This window comes from Patagioenas fasciata, chromosome 3 (assembly GCF_037038585.1).
Source record: "Patagioenas fasciata isolate bPatFas1 chromosome 3, bPatFas1.hap1, whole genome shotgun sequence".
Taxonomy (NCBI): Eukaryota; Metazoa; Chordata; class Aves; order Columbiformes; family Columbidae; genus Patagioenas; species Patagioenas fasciata.
In genome coordinates this window covers 125,250,885-125,271,899 of record NC_092522.1, presented here as the reverse complement: position 1 = coordinate 125,271,899, position 21,015 = coordinate 125,250,885, and the positions used below count along the sequence as shown (strand labels likewise).

The 21,015-nt window shown below is 50.9% G+C and overlaps 1 protein-coding gene across 1 annotated transcript; it reads left to right on the top strand.

Moving 5' to 3' along the window:
* The first annotated feature begins 4,688 nt into the window (after window positions 1–4,688).
* LOC136099458 (interferon-induced very large GTPase 1-like) lies at window positions 4,689–18,259 on the top strand. Its single transcript, XM_065833686.2, has 4 exons — window positions 4,689–4,758; window positions 5,922–6,074; window positions 8,831–9,027; window positions 10,143–18,259. The coding sequence occupies exon 4, from the start codon at window positions 10,145–10,147 to the stop codon at window positions 17,426–17,428; it is 7,284 nt and encodes a 2,427-aa protein (XP_065689758.2). The 5' UTR covers window positions 4,689–4,758; window positions 5,922–6,074; window positions 8,831–9,027; window positions 10,143–10,144; the 3' UTR covers window positions 17,429–18,259.
* The last annotated feature ends 2,756 nt before the right edge of the window (window positions 18,260–21,015 follow it).

The following is a 21,015-nucleotide window of genomic DNA, read 5'->3' as shown; positions in this document are numbered from 1 at the left end:
AGAACCGGTTCTGTTACTAAAGTACCACCTTGCTCCCCCTTAAGATGCATCTGTACATATGAGAGCAAATTAGTGGGGGAAGTGATTTGAACGTGAAATTCTGGGTTAGCCGTATTGCAGTTACTGTTGTTCTGTAGATAGACTGGTTTGGATCTAAAATTAATGCAAGGGATTGATGCTTAATATGCTGTTTATTGACATCTGTAAGAAATTACAAAAGGTAGGAGCTGAGGGATGTAACTATTGCTCAGCTAATAGAAATTGCATATAAAGTTTATAGTCGCAGGAATTAAATGAAGAGAGGAAAAGGGCAAGAGGAGCCCAAGCCTGTGCTGTGAAGTTTGAACATCAATGTCTTGCCTCCTCCATAAGCTGGGGTGAGAAGAAAAGAAGGAAAAAGCTGAGTGGCTGCTAAAGCGGCGACAAAAGGGGGGGAGAGCAGCGGCTGCTGAAGTGGGAGCTGGAGCTCAGCTCCTCTCCTCCGGGCTCGCTGCCCGCGGGCGATGGAGCCGGGGGGCAGTCCTGCCTGGCCCGTTCCTGCTGGGCTGCTTTGTCGTGTGTAACGCGCACACAGCACCCGGGTTTCCCCTCAGATATCCACCTTTGGAGCCGGGTTCAGAAGGAGGTATACAGCAGTTAGTGGTGTTATTTACAGGTCAGTCAGCAAATGATATTCGGAGGAACTTGCAGAAACTGAAAGCAAGATTCTCGTTCTCCATGCCAATAAGTAACGACTACATAATAGTAAAGGGAGCCACTGGCCAAAGCGAAAGAGCATATTTTTGTGAACCTTGGAATACAGATTGGGTAAACAAGTAGGCATTCACAAATTTCTGTATATGCCTGACTCCATGAATCCCCTTTTGGAGAGAGACCTATTGGAGCAAATGGGCACAGTGATAAGATTTGAAAAAGGAGGAATTACTCTGGAGGCAAATGATCAGCAATATGTGCAAATAATGAGCTTCCTTTTAGTAACTGTTCCCACAGAGGGCAAAATTAATGAAGAGGTTGTGAACCAAGTGTATTCTGGATTATGGGCCAGTGATGTACCTGGAAGAGCCAAAAATGCCCCAGCAGTCGAGGTAAAAATCAGAGGAGGACAGCAGCTGGTAAGGATTAAACAATACCCTTTGAAAAAAGAGGACAGGGAAGGAATTCGGCCAGTAATAGAGAAATTCCTGCAAATAGGGTTATTAAAAGAATGTGAGTCCAGTTATAACACCTCTATGTTGCCTGTCCGCAAGCTGGAGGGGTCATATTGGGCGGTTCAGGACTTATGGGCTATAAACAAAATAGCTGAGGACCTCTACCCAGTGGTAGCAGAGCCATACACCCTTCTGACAGTATTAACACCTCATTTGACTTGGTTTATCGTTTTAGATTTAAAAGATGCTTTCTTTTGCCTCCCTCTCCATGAAGCCAGCCAGACAATATTTGCATTTGAATGAGAGAACCCTAAAAATAAATGTAAAACCCAGCTCACGTGGATGATGTTGCCAAAAGATTCACGAATAGCCCAACAATATTTGGAAATCAGCTTGCTAAAGATTTTGAATCCTTGGAAACCCCATCTGATGAGGGACAGATGCTACAATATGTGGATGACGTTTTAATCGCTACTAGAACCAAGGAGGCTGCGTGACCTGGACCCTATGGACCAGAAACAGCTGCAATGCAATAAGGAAGCCACACGAGCCCTTAAAGAACTTAAAAAGGCTTCGATGTCAGCCCCTGCTCTAGGACTCCCAGATGTGAGCAAACCATTTTTCCTATTCTCTCACGAGAAACAGGGAATACCCTTGGGTACATTGGCACAGGATCTCGGCCCATATCGACGAGCAGTGGCCTATTTCTCCGAACAGTTAGAGGCAAGTGCCAAGGGGTGGCCTGGATGCCCACGGGGAGTTGCTGCAGTGGTACTGAATATACAGGAGGCCTGGAGATTTACCATGGGTCAGAAAATGGCTGTGCTGATATCCCACACAGTGTCTAACAAGATGGTGTAGAAATTATCATCACTAACGTTGTCAACCCAGCTTCTTTCCTCGGTGGTAACTTTGGAGAACCAGTTCATCGTGACTGCCTGGAGACCATCGAAGCAACACCATCCAATCGACCAGATCTAAAAGACATTGTTATTGAAAACGCTGAAAACTGGTTTATGGACAGAAGCAGCCAGCCCTGAGGTGATCTGGACCTTTGTTTAAAAAATCCTTTCGCACAGAAGGCAGAAATAATTGCCCTTACTCTGCTCTGGAACTAGCTCAAGGAAAAACTGTTAGCATCTATACTGACTCCAAGGATGCTTTCAGGGTTGTGCATATGCACAGAGCAATTTGGAAAGAAAAGGGACTTTGGAGCTCTCGAGGCAAACAGATCAAACATGTGGAGGAGATACTGAAACTACTGGAAGCAGTTCAGCTTCCTAAGAAAACGGCAATCATGCATATTAAGACGCACCAGAAAGTGAGCTCGGAATCGGAAAAGGCTGGCGGACAGAGAGGCAAACCAAACGGCTCAGCACAAGGTAAGAACACAAAGTGCTCTCGTCCTTGGCGGGCAGGTCTCTTTAACAGGTAAGCCAGAGTGCACTAAAGAGAATCGAAACTCATCGTAGATTTAGAGGAATCACGTCATAAGGAAGGGTGGGTTCACACCCAGCCAGGGAAAACTTATCGTCCCCTCTCATCTGGTTTGGCCTTTAATAAGGGAAGAACCTAAGAAGGGACTTCGGGGAGTAGAACCGCTATGCAAACATTTGATTAGGGAAATAGAAAGTAGAAATTAATTTATCACTGTAAAACAGGTGACAGCAGTGTGATCTTTAACTCCAGACCAATCCCCAAAATATGCCCAAGCTAGAAATGGGTCAAATTGGGAAAGGAGATGGACCTGGGCAATAATGGCAAATTGATTGTTCAGAACTCCCAAGAAAAGGGGGCTACTGATATTGGTTGGTATTAGCTGATACTTTTTCAGGTTGGCCAGAAGCACTCCCTACCAGGACAGCAAAAGCTTAGGAGGTGACTCAAACATTAATACACGAAATAATACCAAGGTTTGGAGTTCCAGCTGTTATATCCTCTGATTGAGGGCCACATTTTATTTATGTGTATGTGAAGTCTTTTGCAGAGAACTTTGGAACCATAATAGGAAGGTCCATTTCAAGACCCCCTGATATCTTTCACTGCTACCAATATTAAAGAACAGAATGCCAGGATTCACCATTCTAGAGCGAAGAAAGCCTGTGAAACATCACGGAGGGTAACCCGGGTGCAACCTGGAAAACTCTATTTTTCACAATCATCTTTTGGTCCCTCTGGGGGACCAGCCTGGGTGGGCATTGGGAAGAAGAAACCTAAAATAAAAGCGCTAGAGCTGCAGTGAGCGGGGTCACCACGCCAAAGAGCGCGAGCTCCCGCTGCAGCCCAACAGATGCAATTTCTGCTGGAGCACCAGCCACCCGGTCATCAGCTGCCCCAAGAGAGGAACTCAAATATTTTGTTGAACATTAAAATTTGTTTGTTCTTTGAGGGAGAAAGATAAGTCTTCTCAGGTAGAAGCAGCCTTCTTACTTGTGGTCAGAGAAAATGTTAGATAGGGCATCATCATATTAGTAAAAGAATTTACCAACCTTCCTGAAAAGGGGGAATTGATAGAGGGAACTAACATTTTAAGGTTTGACTAAACATATCATGGGTGCCTACTAACGAACTAACACTTCAGGGCTTAGCCACACAAGAAGTGCTTAGTTTAGAGCTCTATGTAAACTTATGTTAAGAAAAACCAGAACCCCATCAAATGCCAGTATAAGAAGTCTTACTGCACCTGGCTGTAAACTTGAGGAGACAAGATAACGAAGATTTTCAGCAAATGGGGGCTCCAGTCTGGTTTCAATCGACTTGGCAGCTTGGGTTCCAGTCAATTCAACATAATGAGCCAAAGGTACAAAGATCACTGTAATGAAGCTGAAGGAGCCTTCATCCAAAGACCCCCAAAGACCCCTCCTCAGGAGCACCAGATGGCACTGGGCAGGCGCAACAGGGGGGTCAAGGAGGAGACCATGGAAATGATTACCTGAGACTCATTTTAATAAGAAGTGGGAAAAGTTATGAATACATATAGGCGTTCCTGGGGTCATTATGAATATGTAACACTTTACTGTATTTAAACACACCTCATCTTGTTAGAAGTTGCACATGAATGGTGGAACGATCCCCTTGTGCCCGACGTTGAAATAAACATACCTGCTTTATAACTTTGTGAGTTGTAAAGTTTTATGACTTTATAGGTTGTAAAGTTGTTTCCGTGCGTCAAGGTGGTGGCTGAACCATCCCTGGAGACATCCCAGGCCAGGCTGGACGGGGCTCTGAGCAACTTGAGCTGGTGCAGATGTCCCTGCTCATGGCAGGGGGAAGTGTGGGAGCTTTAACGGTCCCTTCAACCCAAACCATCCTGGATGTCACTGATTTTGGGGTACAAGGAGCAGGTTGGGGATGTTCCCAGCCAACATCACCAAGTGCTCACCAGCCCCTGCTGCCTTTTGTCTCAGTTGCAGGCAGCAGCTTTGCGAGGTTTCACTACTCTGCTACAGGCAGTGGTGTCGTTTCCAGGAAAGCCGGAGCTCTCTTTGCTTCTTTGCTTTCTCAATAAACAGGAAACCACAGCCCCCCCCCGAGAAGCGGGGACTATATAAGAGAGAGTTTGGGGAGGGCTGGTATCAGCCTGGGAGCTGCCGAGCACCCGAGGGAGACGGTAGGACCTCGGGGATGAGCTCTGGGAGGGGGAGCCGGGGATCAGCACCGAGCAGGGATCTCATTTGTCTTCTGCTCTGTATTTCACAAGTTTTCCTGTCCATTGAGAGATGCCAGGGAAGGAAAACAGGGGGTTTTGGGCAGGAGGCGGGTGGTCTGTGCTGTGAGTGGGTCTGGAGGAAGCAGCCTTTGCTCGCCAGCCCGTTTGCGGAGCTGTGGGCACCAGTGTGTGCTGGGGCTGGGCTGGGAGGGTGCGCTGGGCTGAAGCCCAGCCGTGCCGGGGGCCAGGAGCCGTGCACGCTCCCGCACCCTGATGCCATTTGCTTCCCCGCTCTGGAGACAGAGACGGGGCTGGGACGTGTGCGAGCGAGACTCAGGGCCAAGGGCAGGTGGGACGGCAGCCCGTGGCCTCGGGAGCTGAACGGATAATTTGGGGAACATCATGATAAAATCCTCTTCCATGGCGCGCTCTCTGTCAGCGTTACTGGGTGCAGAAGCAATGGGTGCTGGGGTGCCGTCCTGGGGCTGGCAGCGCGGGCAGCTTGGGTGGTGTCTCTGTCTGCTGTGCTGCTCGTTAGAGAGCGTGGCAGCGCTGGGGTAACGAGCAGCGTTGTGCTGGAGGAGGAGGAAGGGGAGATGCTGGTGGCTGCGGCGTTTCCCTTCCCAAGCAGCCGTCCCCTGGCTCTGCTTCCCAGGGAGCGGCTGGACACCCGCCCCACCATGGGCAGTGGGGAGCAAACACCCTACTTTGCTTTGCGAGCGAGCGCAGCCTTTGCCGCTTCCTCAGCTTTCCTTGTTGTGACCAGGAGTGGCTCTTGCTTTTGCTTTTCCACTTCTCTCTCCTGTCGCTGCTAAATTGAGGAAGTGTGTTGTGGTTGGGACCGACAAACGACGTAGACCATGTTTCTTTTGGGATGAAAGCAGTGGATCCGTTTATTGCCACAAGTGCATTTTTATACAGTTTTACCAATTCATGTGTCTCTTCACAATTGGTTACAAGTTACAACAGTAACATCCGGTTGGCTATTTTTGCTATCATCAATGTTACTCTTTTACTCCCTTGTCTCTCACGGGTACATCCTTAACATCTCTGGATACTCTGTTACTCCCATCTTTCTCACGGGTAGACCTTAGTATCTTCTTTGTTCCCATATTCTCCATCAGGGAATCCATGGACCCACCGTAGTCCCACAGAAGTGTGGTCTGGACAACTGGGAAGTGAGGTGGACTGTGAACTGGTTGACGGAAAGAAGCCAGAGAGTCGTGGTCAACGGGGCAGAGTCCAGTTGAGGCCTGGATCCAGTGCAGTGTTCAGGGGTCAGTACTGGGACCTGTCCTCTTCAATATATTCATCAATGACTTGGATGAGGGACTGAAGTGACTGTCAGCAAGTTTGCTGGTGACACCAAGCTGGGAGGAGTGGCCCGTGCTTCTGAGTGGGGGAGAGAAGTGGCTCAGGTTCATGTGTCTGCTTGGTTGGAAAACAGTACACACAATACTTGAAGTCCACAAACAGAAGGCTTTTATTTTGCAGCTTTGCCCGAATGGTGTCTGATTTGGTGGCAGAAGGATTTATGTTATTATAGGTGGAATTTGTTCCATACTTGGCGTATCAGAAGTTGGAGCTCTGTGCCCTCCAGCAGGTCCCCCATCTCCTGTATGTCCAGCCTGGTACGTGGCTCATGAGCTTGTCATTGATATGTAAATGACAATTCACCCTATACTGAATTTACCATCTTCCTGTGGCTGCATGAACTGGTTTTGCCACAATGTTTCAGCCACTATCCTTATCAGACTGTGACAATCCTTCAGCCTATTCTCCATCCTTCAGCCTGCTCTCCATCCTTCCACACCTTCTACTTTTTACCAGCACTACTGTGGCCAGCAGGCCCAGAGCAGTGACTGTGCCCATGGACCAGGCACTGGGGAGGCTGCACCCTAAATCCCAGGGTCAGTTTTGGGCCTATCATGACAAGAAATGTCCTGAGGTGCTGGAGCGAGTTAAGAGAAGGGAACGGAGCTGGTGAGGGGCTGGAGCACAAGTGTGATGGGAGCGGCTGAGGGACCTGGGGGTTCAGCTGGAGAACAGGAGCTGAGGGGAGACCTTCTGATCTCTGAACTGCCTGAAAGGAGCTTGGAGCCAGGGGGGTCGGGCTCTGCTCCCCAGGAACAAGCGCCAGGAGCAGAGCAAATGGCCTCAAGTTGCGCCAGGGGAGGTTGAGGTTGGATCTGGGAACAATTTCTTCCCCAAAGGGCTGTGGGGCATTGGAACGGGCTGCCCAGGGCAGTGCTGGAGTCACCATCCCTGGAGGGGTTAAACAGATGGTGATGAGGTTCTCAGGGACATGGGATCGTGATGGACTTGGCAGTGTGAGGTTAATGATTGCACTTTATGATCTTGAGGGTCTTTTCCAACAAAAGGATTCTGTGAACCTCCCATCGAGAAAGCAGGCCTGGGTCCTGCTCCCTCCCTTGCTGGTGGCTGCCGGTGGTGGCAGCAGGACCGGTATTCCAGAGGTCAGCAGGTAGGAGGGCACTGGGAGAGGATCCCTGTACTGGGGAATCCTTTTGAAATTCCAGTCAGTTTGAGCTTTGGCTTCATGTCCAGGTTTGCTGTTCCTCCCCGTGATGCTCTGTGGTGCACAAGTGTTCAGCCCTGTCCGGAGTCACTCCTGGGCACCTTTTGCTGTGTGCAGAAGAGACTCTGCATCAGCAGATTCGTGCTTTGCCTCTGTCCCTGGGCTAATGTACACAATGGGTATGTGGGTTTAGGATGTTGCGGTTTAACCCCACAGGCAGCTCAACACCACACGGCTGTTCTCTTGCTCTCCTTCCTGCATGGGATGGAGGAGAGAGTTGGGGACAAAAGGGTAAACCTCATGGATTCAGATAAAGACAGTTTAATAGGACAGAAAGGAGAAGAAAGTAATAATGGTGATAATAATATAGAATGTACAGAGCAAGCGATGCACAATGCAATCGCTCACCACCCACTGACTGATGCACAGCCCGTCCCCAAGAGATGACCCCACCAGCTTTCTCCTAGTTTACACGCTGAGCCTGACGTCACAGGGTGTGGAATATCCCTTGGGTCAGTTCAGGTCAGCTGGGGTCAGCTGTCCCAGCTGTGTCCCCTCCCAGCTTCTTGTGCACCTGTTTGCTGGCGGGGTGGTGTGAGGAGCAGGAAAGGCCTGGGCTCTGTGTGAGCCCTGCTCAGCAGAGACTAAAACATCCCAGGGCTCTCAAGATTATTCTCATCCTAAATCCAAACCACAGCACTACACCAGCTGCTAGGATGAAATTGAACTCTATCTCTGCTGAAAGCAGCACAAGGTGAAACCCTCCTATGGTCAGCACCCCAAAAAGGCTCTGATGAGTCTTTGTTGGCTGGGAATCATCACTGGTGGAGAAGGGGTGACCTCCACTGCTCCCTGGAGTGAATCCTTCCCGTGGATGTGTTACCATTGTTAAAGAAACGCTCTTGCCCCCAGGTTTCTTGTAGCAGAGTCTCAGTTGTCCGTGCTTAAAAAAATAATTAAATCAAAAGATGATAAAAAATTAAAAACGAACAATAGAGCAAATCAAAACCGTGTCTGGCCTGGGTGCCTGTCAAGGGGAGGGACCCCGAGACAAAAGAGGTTTGGGCTTTTCAACCGTCACAATCTCTGTTCCTGCTCTTCATGTGTCCTTCACACGCTGTCCATGCACCTTTTGGTCCAATGGTAATTCTGGGTCTGGGGCTTCTTTGTTTCTTAGTGGATTCTGTTTCTCTGACGCTTTTTTGCTGTTCTTACCTTGATGGTTGGCAGCCTCTGCTGACAGGTTTTCCTCTTTATCTCCTGGTCCTGGTCTTCACGGTCCCATCACCGAGTGACCAGGTCATGACAGGTTCACGATATGCAGCCTGGAATTCCAGCAAACCCGGCTACTCATGCTCAGCTTACCTGCTCATGCTGAAAGACATTGTTCAAACAAAACAACACAGCTAAAAGAACAGAATACAATTTAAAAGTCAGTTTGATGAAACTTACTCAGCAACAGCCATCTCCTTATTGTCTGGTCTTCTCCTTTAGGATTTTGGGCCTCTCCTTCCCGCTGTTTTCCCTCCCGAGTTCTTGAGGTGGTCCCCATCTTCTTCTGAAGACCCCGGCCTTATCCCCCAGGCCGGCCAGGTGACGGTGCGCTGTCCCAGCTGAGCGGGGGACCTTGGCACCTGTGTCCACTGGAAAGTCAAGTGTGTGACCAAACGGAGTGTCTGCTGGGAGGTGAGGTGAGTCAGACCCACATCCCTTGAGTTATTGCCTAAGTCTTCAATGGATTTAAGGAAAAGCTGACACTAAAGGCTCTCTCTGAAAGGGTCCCAAGCCCCCTGGATTGATACCAGTGTTGGAAGGGCTTAGTAAGAGTCTTGTGTTGTCGGTAGGACAAGAGCTGAATGCATGGAACGGTTTTGTGCACCGAAGGAATCTCTTCAGTATCCAACTGAATTGAGACAGAGACAATTAGCAGGTTTTTATGTTAATGTAAAAAAGGGTGTAAAGGCACATGTACGGTGAGAGCATCAGCTGCGTTATAGGTACCAGCCAAGGAAGTTTGCAGTGCATATGGGAAAATAAGTGAAGGGGAGACTAGAAACAAAATCACAACAGGACAGAAAGGGGATAGACAGGGGACCTGCATACAAGGCCAAAGATCCAAAGTCTCCCGTCACTGATGAGGGGCCAACAGGATGCTCCAGACACAGCTCTGGACAGGGACAAGTTGGATTTTTCCCATCCACCGGGGTGGGAACGATGTGTGTCCTGAGAACCCGCTCCTGGGAACGGGCGTGAGTGAGGTGAGTGAGGGGCTCCGCGCCGGCAGCGGGAACGGGACCGCAGGGCACAGCCCGTGTGCCTGGAGCCGGGTGTTCGGGGCAGTGTGTCCTGCGAGTGAGGGGTGCCCGTGAGACGAGTGTGTGAGCGTGTGGCTCTGCTGGTGAGCAGCAAGCTGGCCCAGCCAGCCAGGAGGAGACCCGTGGGGCTGGTGAGGGTGTGGGATGCAGGGCCAGGGGTGGACAGAGGGGCTGTGCTGGTGCTCAAGGGCTCCAGGGACGCTTCGGCTGTCTGGACCCATGTATTCATGAGCCCAGCTGGGGAGATGTGGTGCTGCTGAAGGCAACACATTGTTCATGGCTCATTGTGTGACCAAATCTGTGTGTGCGTGTGTTTTCTATGGGATACACACTCAGCTCCATTACGGGTTGAACGTGCAAATAGGAAAGCAGCAGGAACGTCCATGGTCCTGGGATGGGGACCCCCAGGTCTAGGGGTGCCCCCAGGGAATCCCGTGGGCCATGGCCTCTTGTAACATACCTTAAAGATGGACTGTTTTCCTCTTCCACAGCCATGGCTTCACAGGAGGACATACAAAAAGGTGAGGAAAAGGCACGTCTTGCTAAAGAACTGCTGGCAGAATCATGCGAGAAGGAAGGACTGGATGCTGGATACTGGTTGCCCAAACTGTCGGAGATACTGGGAGTGAACTCCAGAGAAGCCCTGAAACATCTGCAATATGAAGACTACCTGAAGCTGGAGTGCGAAGTACGGTACCCCTGGGAAACAAAGGCGCTCCGAAAACTCCTGGAACTAACAGACAAAAGAGCAGCTTCTGAGGAGATGGCAAAGGAAAGACAAGAAGAGGCCAAGCTGCTCCTGAAGGAGCTGAAGGAAATGCACGACAGCCGCAGCCACAGCAAGGACGCTGTAAGACAGAAAGAGGAGGCTCTGTGGAAAGCCATGGAGATTCCCAGAGAGTCCTGGGCCCCACCAGAGAAGTCAATGATGGAGGTGCTGGGGAACATCCAGAAGCAGCTGGAGCAGCAGGAGTCGTCAGTGGGCAGAGCTGAGAACGTCTCAGATGCGGAGGTCCTGATGCGGGCGTCGGGGGGACTGGCCCTGCAGGGCATTTACAAAACCAGCAAAACTGCAGATGTGCTGGCAAAGCGAGAGCAGCTCATCAGGGTTCCCAGTGGGTTCCGGCTGGCAGGTCCGGAGCAAGGGTCGCTGTTCGATAGGAAGGAGTTCTCCTCCTCTGCAGCAGAAGCCACTTTCACCAAGTCCATGGAGCAGCTGGGGTTCAGCATCAGCGTTTCTGCCAAAGCCAGATTCTGGGGGTTTAATGTTGAAACGGGTACAGATTACAGCAAGTCCTCGTGGTCGGAGGACACCCATCGGTCCTGCTCTGAGCAGAGCTACATTTGCACCACCAAGTACCGATACATCCCTCTGGCCTCCTGCTACTTCCAAAAGCATCAGCTTTGCCTCTCGGATGCGGCCCTACGGGAGCTGCAACACATCGAGCATCTTTTGAACATCACGGAGGAAGCAGAGAGGCCCGACATGCTGAAGAGTGGGTGTGAGAGCTTCTTTGAGAGGTTTGGGTCCCATGTAATCCAGGGTCCCCTCCACTTTGGGGGGATATTCTGGTGGAAAGCATCTATGGAAGGATTCAGAGCTGAGCATCGGGAAGAGATGAAGCAACACGTATGTAAAGCGCTGGACTCCTACGTTGGGGCCAGTTACGGCATCTTCGGTGGCAGCGCTGACGTTTCGAAATCCAGCTCACAGGCTTCTTTCCAGGGAACAGACAGAAAAAATGTCCACACGAATGTTCATCTGCATGTGACCAACACAGGGGGCCCGTCAGAGACGGATTCTCTCCCTCAGTGGCAAGCGGGCCTTGTAAGCAACAACAGAACCTGGTCTGTTATCGACCGAGGCTTTCAGCTCATCCCAGTGTGGGATATAATCCTGTCCAATCACAGCAGTGATTTTAAGTCCAGCTATCAAGTGAGCAGCAGCCTCAGGGCTGCGTACGCAGCGCTAACGAACCTCTGTGTCGAGACCATGTTTGGGGAGGAACTGGACAGTGCGGTGGAAGAGGCCAGAGCTTTCATGGAGCGCATGAAGGCCTGGGAGGTGCCGGGGGATGAAAGCAAACTGCTTGCGCTGATAGATTTCAAACACAGTCTGAATGAGAAAACCAAAAGCCACAGTGTCTGGATCAACGTGTGCCTGTCGGACAAAGCGCTGCAGGAGTTCCTGCTGAATACTGTTCGGTTTTACCAGAAGTCACCTCCAGAAAACACCACCTACAACAAGTCTCTGTTGAGGTGCCTCCTGGATCCTCACAGCTATTCTGTCAAGGATTTCCCCAACTCCTCCCTCATTATGCAATGGATCTTCCATACTGAGCACCCACTTCCTGAAACTGCCCGTGTGTCTGAGCCTGAAGATCTCACCAAGACACTGCTGCAAATGAAGGACTACATCCAGGAAGTCACCTACGCGCCAGAAACCTCTGCATCTGCCATTCATGAAGCAAAGATAAAAGCCACCCTGACTGCAAGCCTGGCTGTTTACTCCTTGCTCCAGTTTCTCCAGGACAGGGCACAGAAAGACATGGAACTGTTGGTGCGCGTCATTACAACCAGCACAGGATACCAGGTGGAAAGGGGCACTTTTCAGCGCCTCCTTGGACATCCAGAACTGAACTTCATGATAAATGAAATGGAAAAGGGACAGAAAGAGTATCTGAGTCTGAAGGAGCGAGATGTGTACAGAGCTCAGGCCTTCCTGCTGCTGACGGGCCTGACTGTAACACCCAGCTACAAAGGGGTGTCCCCTGAGGAGAAGGCTGAGCGTCTACTGTTCATGGAAGATCACATGAACACCTTATGGAGCACAGAGATAAAAACTCTCCTTGAAAAGCACAGTTCATTCAAAGACTGGGAGATGCTGGAACGGGAATTGCGTTCCTTCATCGAGGGGCGCGTGGAAGACACACGTGATGATCTGAAGAAGCACAATATAACCAAAGACATGGAAGACACTTTTCAAAGAGTAGAGCCTTCCAGTCAGTCCAAATCCAAATCAGACGGCAGCAAATCCAAAGCAAATCAAGCCATTGCGAACCAAGAGTTCCTCCACTTACTTAAGCGCCTGGGACTAGAAAGTCGCTATCCAAGAAAAATGGGGACAGAAGAATTCCACATCATATACAAGACATCTTTACATGACAGCCAGCCCAGCAAGGACAGTGAACTACCCTTTTACTTCTTACAAAAGCTATTAACCGTGGATTATCGGGTGAGGTACCTGACTTGCAAGGACGAGAGCGACCCAGGACTCACACCTGTGCCAGAACCCACAGAGCAAGAGCATGAAGCCTCAGATTCCTTCGATGACTTTTTCATGGATTTGGAGAGAGAAGCCCCTGCATGTGCCAGCAGGGAGGGTCACGTGCACCCCATGGACCTCCAGATGGCAATTTTCCATTGCGCTGATGATTTCATGAGACAGTACATTGCAACAAAGCTTGCCTTCTGCCAGTTTGCACTGCCCCTCCTGGTCCCACACCCGTGCAATTCACAGATAGAGTTCCCCCTCTGGTCCCTCACCCAAATCAAAAGGAGCTGGAAAGAAGCCAAGAAGTCGGGAAAGCAGGTCCGAAGTAACATTTACAATAACAAACTCATGTATCAGGCCGAGACCCCCATCGTGTCCTTCCTGCGGATCGGCTGTTCTCCCTCCTCTTCCAAGTCCCAGATGCTGAATGCTTTGCTGAGCAAACAAAGACATGACACTTTTTTCCACCGACATTGCAAAGGCAGCACCAGAGAGTGTTTGCTGATGAAAGGTGTTGTGGAGATCTGCTGGTACTGTCCCCGGGGCAGTGACGATGACAGCTTTGACTGCTGTGTTGCTTTCTGTAACCTGCACGGAGACGCGAGGGATCACGAACAACAGCTGCAGTTTTTACAGGAGATATCCGCTGTGACCGTGGCTCTTGTATCCGAGACTGATCAGAGTGACAAGAAAGGGATGAAAATTTTACGTGAGCTGTGGCAGTCGCAAGGGCCTTTGGTTTGTCTTTTCACCGAAAAGGAGAACGTTGCAGCTGGCCGATCCAGCCAAAACATACGAATTGGTATCAAGAACAGAAACGAAGCAGAATTAACAGGTGAGCTGACAAAAACAATCAGGGATCTCCTGGCAGGGTCTAACAGGCTTTTCAGCCTCGACGCCTGTCTGGACAAAGCTCGCAAGCTCGGGTTCTTAGTCGATGAAGATGCAGAGGCGTGTGTGACAGCCAAAGAAGAGGCAACAGCGCTGGTGAAGCTTCTGAAGAAAGAACCGTTGTCTGAGATCAAGTCCCGGCTACTGCCTCTTCAAGGAAAACTGTGGTACGAGTGGTGCAAAAGTGACAAAGAACTCACTCGCTTGCAGGAAAAGTGGAACAAGAGCATAGAGCATCATCGGAGCCAAATCGAATCAAAGAAGTTGGCGATAAGAAGAGAGCAACTAGAGAAAGCATTCCCCCTCAATCTTCTGATGAGATCAGTCCTTATCTTTCTCCACTCACAGCCAGCAGATACCAAGAAATACTTCCTGCAGTGGATGAAGGTCTTTATGGATGACCTCTCCTCTGATAGCCTTGATGACCTGAAGAGACAATACCACCAGCTATGGTCTCGAGTCCTGGCAATAAAGAAGAGCAATGAAAGAAATGATCTGAAACAACAGTTGCAGAGAGATTTAGAGGCCCTCTCCAATAAAATGAACGATTCATCAATTGGCCTTGAGCATATTTTGAGAGAGGTCGGGCAGATTTATGAAGCTCTGGAATCAATGGACTCAAAGTATGAATACGTTGTCAAACTGCCTGGAATTGCAGCTGATCTGATGGTTTCCGGGTATCCCATCGAGCTGATGGATGGTGATGCTTCTTATGTACCATTACGATGGGTCGGAGCAATCTTTGACAGCTTAATCGAGAAGCTGGGGGACCAACGAGTATTTGTTCTGTCAGTGCTTGGCATCCAGAGCACAGGGAAGTCAACCCTGTTGAATGCCATGTTTGGTCTTCAGTTCAACGTCAGTGCAGGGAGATGCACCCGCGGAGCGTTTATGCAGCTAATTAAAGTGGACAAGAAGCTGCAACAGGATCTGGGCTTTGATTACATGCTGGTTGTTGACACAGAGGGACTCCGCGCCATAGAGGTGGCCAATAAACAGTCGGTCAACCACGACAACGAGCTGGCCACCTTTGTCATTGGCATCGGCAACATGACCCTGATCAATATCTTTGGAGAAAATCCTTCCGAAATGCAAGATGTCCTTCAGATTGCTGTGCAGGCTTTTCTGAGGATGAAGCGAGTAAAACTTTCTCCAGGCTGCCTGTTTGTGCACCAAAACGTGGGAGAAACGACTGCCAGGGAGCAGAACATGGAAGGACAAAGACGTCTGCAGGAAAAGCTGGATGAAATGACCCAGACAGCTGCCCAGCAGGAATTCTGTGAGGTCTCCTCCTTCAGCGATGTCATCCGCTTTGACGTGAACACCCACATCCATTACTTTGCTCACCTGTGGGAAGGAAACCCCCCAATGGCACCACCCAATCCCACCTACAGCCAGAATGTCCAGGAATTAAAAAGCAAACTTCTCCAAGCAACCAAGAAGGAGGCACAGGGCAGCATTTTGAGGCTCTCGGGCTTGAAAGTTCGAATCAGTGACCTCTGGAACGCTTTGCTGAATGAAAACTTTGTTTTCAGCTTCAAGAATTCAGTGGAGATTTCTGCCTACAGGAAACTGGAAACCATGTTCAGTCAGTGGTCCTGGCAGCTGAGGAGCCACTTCTTAGACCTGCAAATGAAACTGGACAATAAAATTCGGAACGGGGACTTGCAGGAGGTCAGCAGAGAACACCTTGAAAATCAAGTGCAAGAGATGAGTGAGGCCATTCGTGAAGACATGGAAAAGTTTTTCAAGAAAGACAGAGACCGTGAGATACTGGTCCAGTGGAAAGGCAACACGGAACTGAAGCTGAAAGACCTAAAAGAATCTCTTCTTCTTGAGACCAGAAAGAAGTGCGAGAACCTTATAGAACTAAAGAAGAACCAGTGTAAACTGGAGGAAAGGAGGTCAGAATACGAAAAGGAGCTCCTGGCAAGGAGCAGGGCTTTGGCTCTGCGTCTGAAAGGCCAGAGCCTGAGCGAGAGGGCACTGAGAGACAACTTCATGTCTCTATGGGCAGAGTGGATTACTGAAGTCTCCTCTGCTGCTCCCCCTCCAGAACAGGTTAATATCGATGTGCACATAGAAAATGTCCTTCTAGATCACTTTAAGGAGCCTCACTTACATGAACGAATCAGGAAATTTCCCAGACATCCAGAGTTTTCTGTTGACTTGAAGAAACATGTGACAAAGAAAACAAAATGGCTAGGACTCAGGACTGAGAGTTTGGATAATGCTGATGAGGAGTGCATACACCGCATTACAGATAACATCATGGCGAAGGTGTGGGCAAACATTGATAAAAAGGAAAAGGAGAAAAGGGATTACAGTACAAGCTTTATTCATGAAATTCTCAATGAAGTAGAGAAAGGTATGAGTTCTGTCCCTGACAATGCAAAATACAGTTTTAATAAAGATTACAGGATAGATCTATCACTGTATCTGTGCCGAATGGCAGCAGGAAGGTTTAAAGCCATGCGTGAGGCGTTCCAAAGAGCAAATGATCCAGTCGTCTACCTGGAGAGCAAGAAAGAAGATTTCTTCACATGTTTCCAGATTTCCTGCCAAGGAGCCACTTCTGTCACAACATTTGCTGTTTTCCTGTGTGAAAAGATCGGCCCAGCTCTTCGCCAGGCGGTCTATGAGAGGACAGCTCTGGCCATAGCTCGAGACATGAAGGGTAAAATCCCCGACTTCAATGGCAATAGATCCTCTCTGGAAGTCTGCATACTGAGATACCTGGCAGAACAAGAAAAGTTTGAGCATTTCAAGGAGTACCTTTATTTCCCAAGAGACTTTTTGCAGAGTTACATCAAGACTCGTGTTGAGACCTACTGCTTAGACGAGAACAGGAGGCTGGAGAGGTTTTTAGATGACTCCCTTACTCACTGCTATGAGAGCATCCAGTCGGCTGTGTCTGCATCAACCAACGTTGTCAAAGACAGAAAAGACAGAAAAGACCAAATCTCTCTGTGGCTGGATGAATTTTGCAGGGCACTTGGAGAGGTGCTAAGCTTGCCCAGAAGGGACCTGCAGGGCATTGAGCATCAGGAGGTAACAGACATGGAGTTCCTGAACAATGCCATGGCACAGGCACTGGCTCCTCTGAAAGAGCAGCTCAGGGAAGAGTTTGCTGGAGCTGATATGAGCTGGTTTGAAAGGCCGCCCCACACGATCCTGGCTGAGCAGTTTGCAGGGTGCTGGGAGCAGTGTCCCTTCTGTGGGGCGGTTTGCACAAACACCATGCCCAATCATGATGGAGACCATCGGGTTGTCTACCATCGTTCACAAGGTTTGACGGGATGGCACTGGATTTATACAGACAATCTGATCATTGATATTTGTTCTAGTTGTGTTGCAAGTGACTGTAGATTCACGATCGATAGACAAACATATTTCTACTACAAGAGATACCGGGATGCAGGACCTCCTTATTCCTCTTGGAACATTCCTCCCGATCCATCCATGCTGGCGTACTGGAAATGGTTTGTGTGTCGTTTCAGGACACAGATAGAAGAACGACACAATATGAAATTTCGTGGCAAAGGAGAAATCCCAGCATCGTGGCACAGCATTACAAAGCAGGAAGTGCTTAAGGAACTGGAGAAGCTTTAGGTCAAGTTGACATGAAGAACCACAACTGCTTTGCATTTTCGATGACCATAGCAGAAGTCTGTCCACAAAATATTGTTATAATGACTATGATCTCAAGCCACATTAAGAAAACTATATCTAGCTGCTCACAAAGATGGGTGAAATGAGGTGTGCTACTCATGCCATTGCTCAGAAATTCCCTTGCTTCAATATAAAGTCAGATTCCTCTTCCCTTCCTGCCATGAACATTTACCTCCGCTGTGCCTTGGAGCAAAAAGAAAAACCTTCCTGCAGCGAGTGGTCGTACGGCCAAGATTAAGACCAAGAGCCAGGTGAAGAGCGAAGGCAGCATTAGAAACCACCAGTTTTATCAGCTGCTGCGAGAAAATAAGTGACACGGCAAAGCAATAGTTTTCCTGCAGTGAGTACTTGTCACACTTAAAGAAAGGGCTGTGGGACAGAATCGCTGAGCTGAGCCGTTCCCACGCAGGTGCCTGGACCTGGGGAACTCTCCTGCAGCTCTCGGCTGGGCCAGCAACCGCTCTTGCCGTTGGCTTCGCTGTTGAGCAAAAGCCTTTGTATGACCAACGTGGAGAATTCCGTTCCTCTGCACGTTCACCAGCAGCCGGCGGCCGTGTATGACGTTAGTGTTTGTGCGGCCAGGACAGGCTGGTGGCAACGGAGCCGTGGTCTGGAGAACGTGTACCCAGCTGGGCCTACACCCGTGGGCTGGTCGGAGGCTTTTGCTGCACAGTTCCTGCAACGCCGCTGGAAACCCAAGGCCCGAGCCCTCCTGCAGACTTGCCCAAAGCCGTGGTTCAGGATAATCCCCCGTAGTCTTTGCTAATAAAGTAGTCGAGCTGGACAGGGCTGGTCTCTGTATCCTTTATTTCCAGGTGAGCCCCAGTTGTGCGTGACTTCAGCGTCTGGGCGGTGAAGACAGGCAGGTGGCAGCTGGGCCATGGGCTGTGGAAAGGTGTGTGGAAGGAGCGCCTGCTCCTTTCAGGGTGTCTCTCAAGGACCTTCTTCAGCGTCTCAAGGGATAATAAGAAGGGGAGGAATCCAAAGAGCTGAACAGGGAGTTAGACAGATGTGCCCCACAAGGGAGAAGGGAGGCGGTGGTGGGAACCCAGCCTGGTCAGTCCCACTGATGATGGGTGGGAGACTGAGAAGGTTTATTCCAGCGAGGTTATCTGAGCAGGGAGCTGGTCAGCTGGGAAACGGAGGGAGAAAAGGGGAAGCAACCCCCAATATCCCAACAAAGCCTCCATGGAGACACCGTCAGGAAACAAACGTCGTGTTGTGGGTGTGAGCTGCAGGGGCTGGGGGCCGGTGACTGGTGAGGCCTGTGGGGTGTGAGTGGATTTGGGGCAGCTACTGGAGTCAGACTGGGGCTCTGGGTGCCGCTGGCCTGTGGTGTGAGCTACTGCAGTGAGGGGGTCCCAGTGCAGCTACTGCAGTGAGGGGGGGTGACAGTGCAGCTGCTGCAGTGAGGGGGGTCCCAGTGCAGCCACTGCAGTGAGGGGGGTCCCAGTGCAGCCACTGCAGTGAGGGGGGTCCCAGTCCAGCTACTGCAGTGAGGGGGGTCCCAGTCCAGCCACTGGAGAGAGTGGCTGGGGTCCCAGTGCAGCGAGTGGGGTCTTTTCCCCCGGGTGGGGATGTTCTCCTGCCCATGAGCTCCCCGGGCAGTGCTGAGGGGGGCGGGTGCCGGGCTGAGCAGCGGCAGCTGGGGCAGGACCGTGGGTCACAGCCCATGTGCTGGTCCCGGCTGCTGGGGGGAGTGAGTGTCTGTGCTCCCAAACCGGGGGTGCGTGGGGCGTGTGTGGAACCCACCAGCAAACTTCCAGCTGGACCAGCAGGTGACTTGGGGGTCTCAAGTCCAGGCAGGGGTGTCAGGCAGGTGGAGGCTCATAGAGTCTCCTGAGCTGGAGGGACCCACAGGATCATGGAGTCCAACGTCTGTCCCTGCACGGGACACCCCACAGGTCACCCCGTGTGTCTGAGGATGTTGTCCAGTCTCTTCTTGAACACTGTCAGGTTGGGCCGTGACCCCTCCCTGGGAGCCTGTTCAGTGTCCAGCACCTCTGGGTGCAGAACCTTTGCCTCATGTCCCACTGACCCTCCCTGGCACATCTTCTGTCGTTCCCTGGGCTCTGTCACTGTCACAGAGAAGAGCTCAGCCCTGCCCCTCCTGCTCCTGCTGAGGAACCTGCAGCCCATGGGCTCTGCCCTCAGTCTGCTCTGCTCCAGCTGAACAAACCCAGGAACTCCAACCGCTCCTCACACGGCTTCCCCTCCAAACCCTGCACCAAATTCGCAGCCTCCTCTGGACACTCTCCAGCAGCTTTATGTCCTTTTCTCCTGTGTCCCCAGCCCTGCACACAGTGAATGCTGCAGGTGAGGCCGCCCCAGTGCAGAGCAGAGCGGGACAATCCCCCCCTGCCCGGCTGCCGTGCTGTGCTGGGTGCACCAGGACATGGCGCCCTCTTGGTTCCAGGGACACTGGTGGCTCATGTTCAATCGGCCATCGACCAGAAACCCCAGATCCCTCTCTGCAGAGCTGCTTTCTGGCAACTTGTTCCCCTTGTTCCTTCTCCCGCCTCTGAGTATTGATAGGTTTCCCTTTGTGCAATTCCACCAAACAACAGGGACCTGGCCGACCTCACCTGAGCCAGAGAAAAGGGCAACACACAGTTGCAGGAAGGCTTCCGGAGCACCATCATGACGTTAATGATCCCCCATTCCCGTTAACTGCAGTGCCTTCATCTCACAGAATCACAGGATGTCAGGGGCCCTGGAAAGCTCATCCAGTGCAATCCTCCCAGAGCAGGAACACCCAGCTGAGGTTCCACAGGAAGGTGTCCAGGCGGGTTTGAATGTCTGCAGAGAAGGAGACTCCACAACCTCCCTGGGCAGCCTGGGCCAGGCTCTGACACCCTCACCCCCAACAAGTTGTTTCTCCTCTTTCAGTGGAACCTCCTGTGTTCCAGTTTGCACCCATTGCCCCTTGTCCTGTCACTGGTTGTCACCCAGAAGAGCCTGGCTCCATCCTCCTGACACTGCCCCTTTCCATATTGATCCCCAGGAATGAGTCCCCCCTCAGTCTCCTCTTCTCCAGCTCCAGAGCCCCAGCTCCCTCAGCCTTTCCTCACACGGGAGATGCTCCACTCCCTTCAGCATCTTGGTGGCTGCGCTGGACTCTCTGCAGCAGTTCCCTGTCCTTCTGGAACTGAGGGGCCACAAGTGGACACAAGATTCCAGGTGTGGTCTCCCCAGGGCAGAGCAGAGGGGCAGGAGAACCTCTCTGACCTACTGACCACCCCCTTCTAACCCACCCTAGGTCCCATTGGCCTTCCTGGCCACAAGGGCCCAGTGCTGGCTCATGGTCACCCTGCTGTCCCCAGGACTCCCAGGTCCCTTTCCCCTACACTGCTCTCTAATAGGTCATTCCCCAACTTACACTGGAACCTGGGGTTGTTCCTGCCCAGATTCAAGACTCCACACTTGCCCTTGTTCTATTTCATTAAATGTCTCCCTGCCCAGCTCTCCAGCCTGTCCAGGTCTCTGGATGGCAGCACAGCTTCCAGTGTCACCACTGCTCCCAGCTT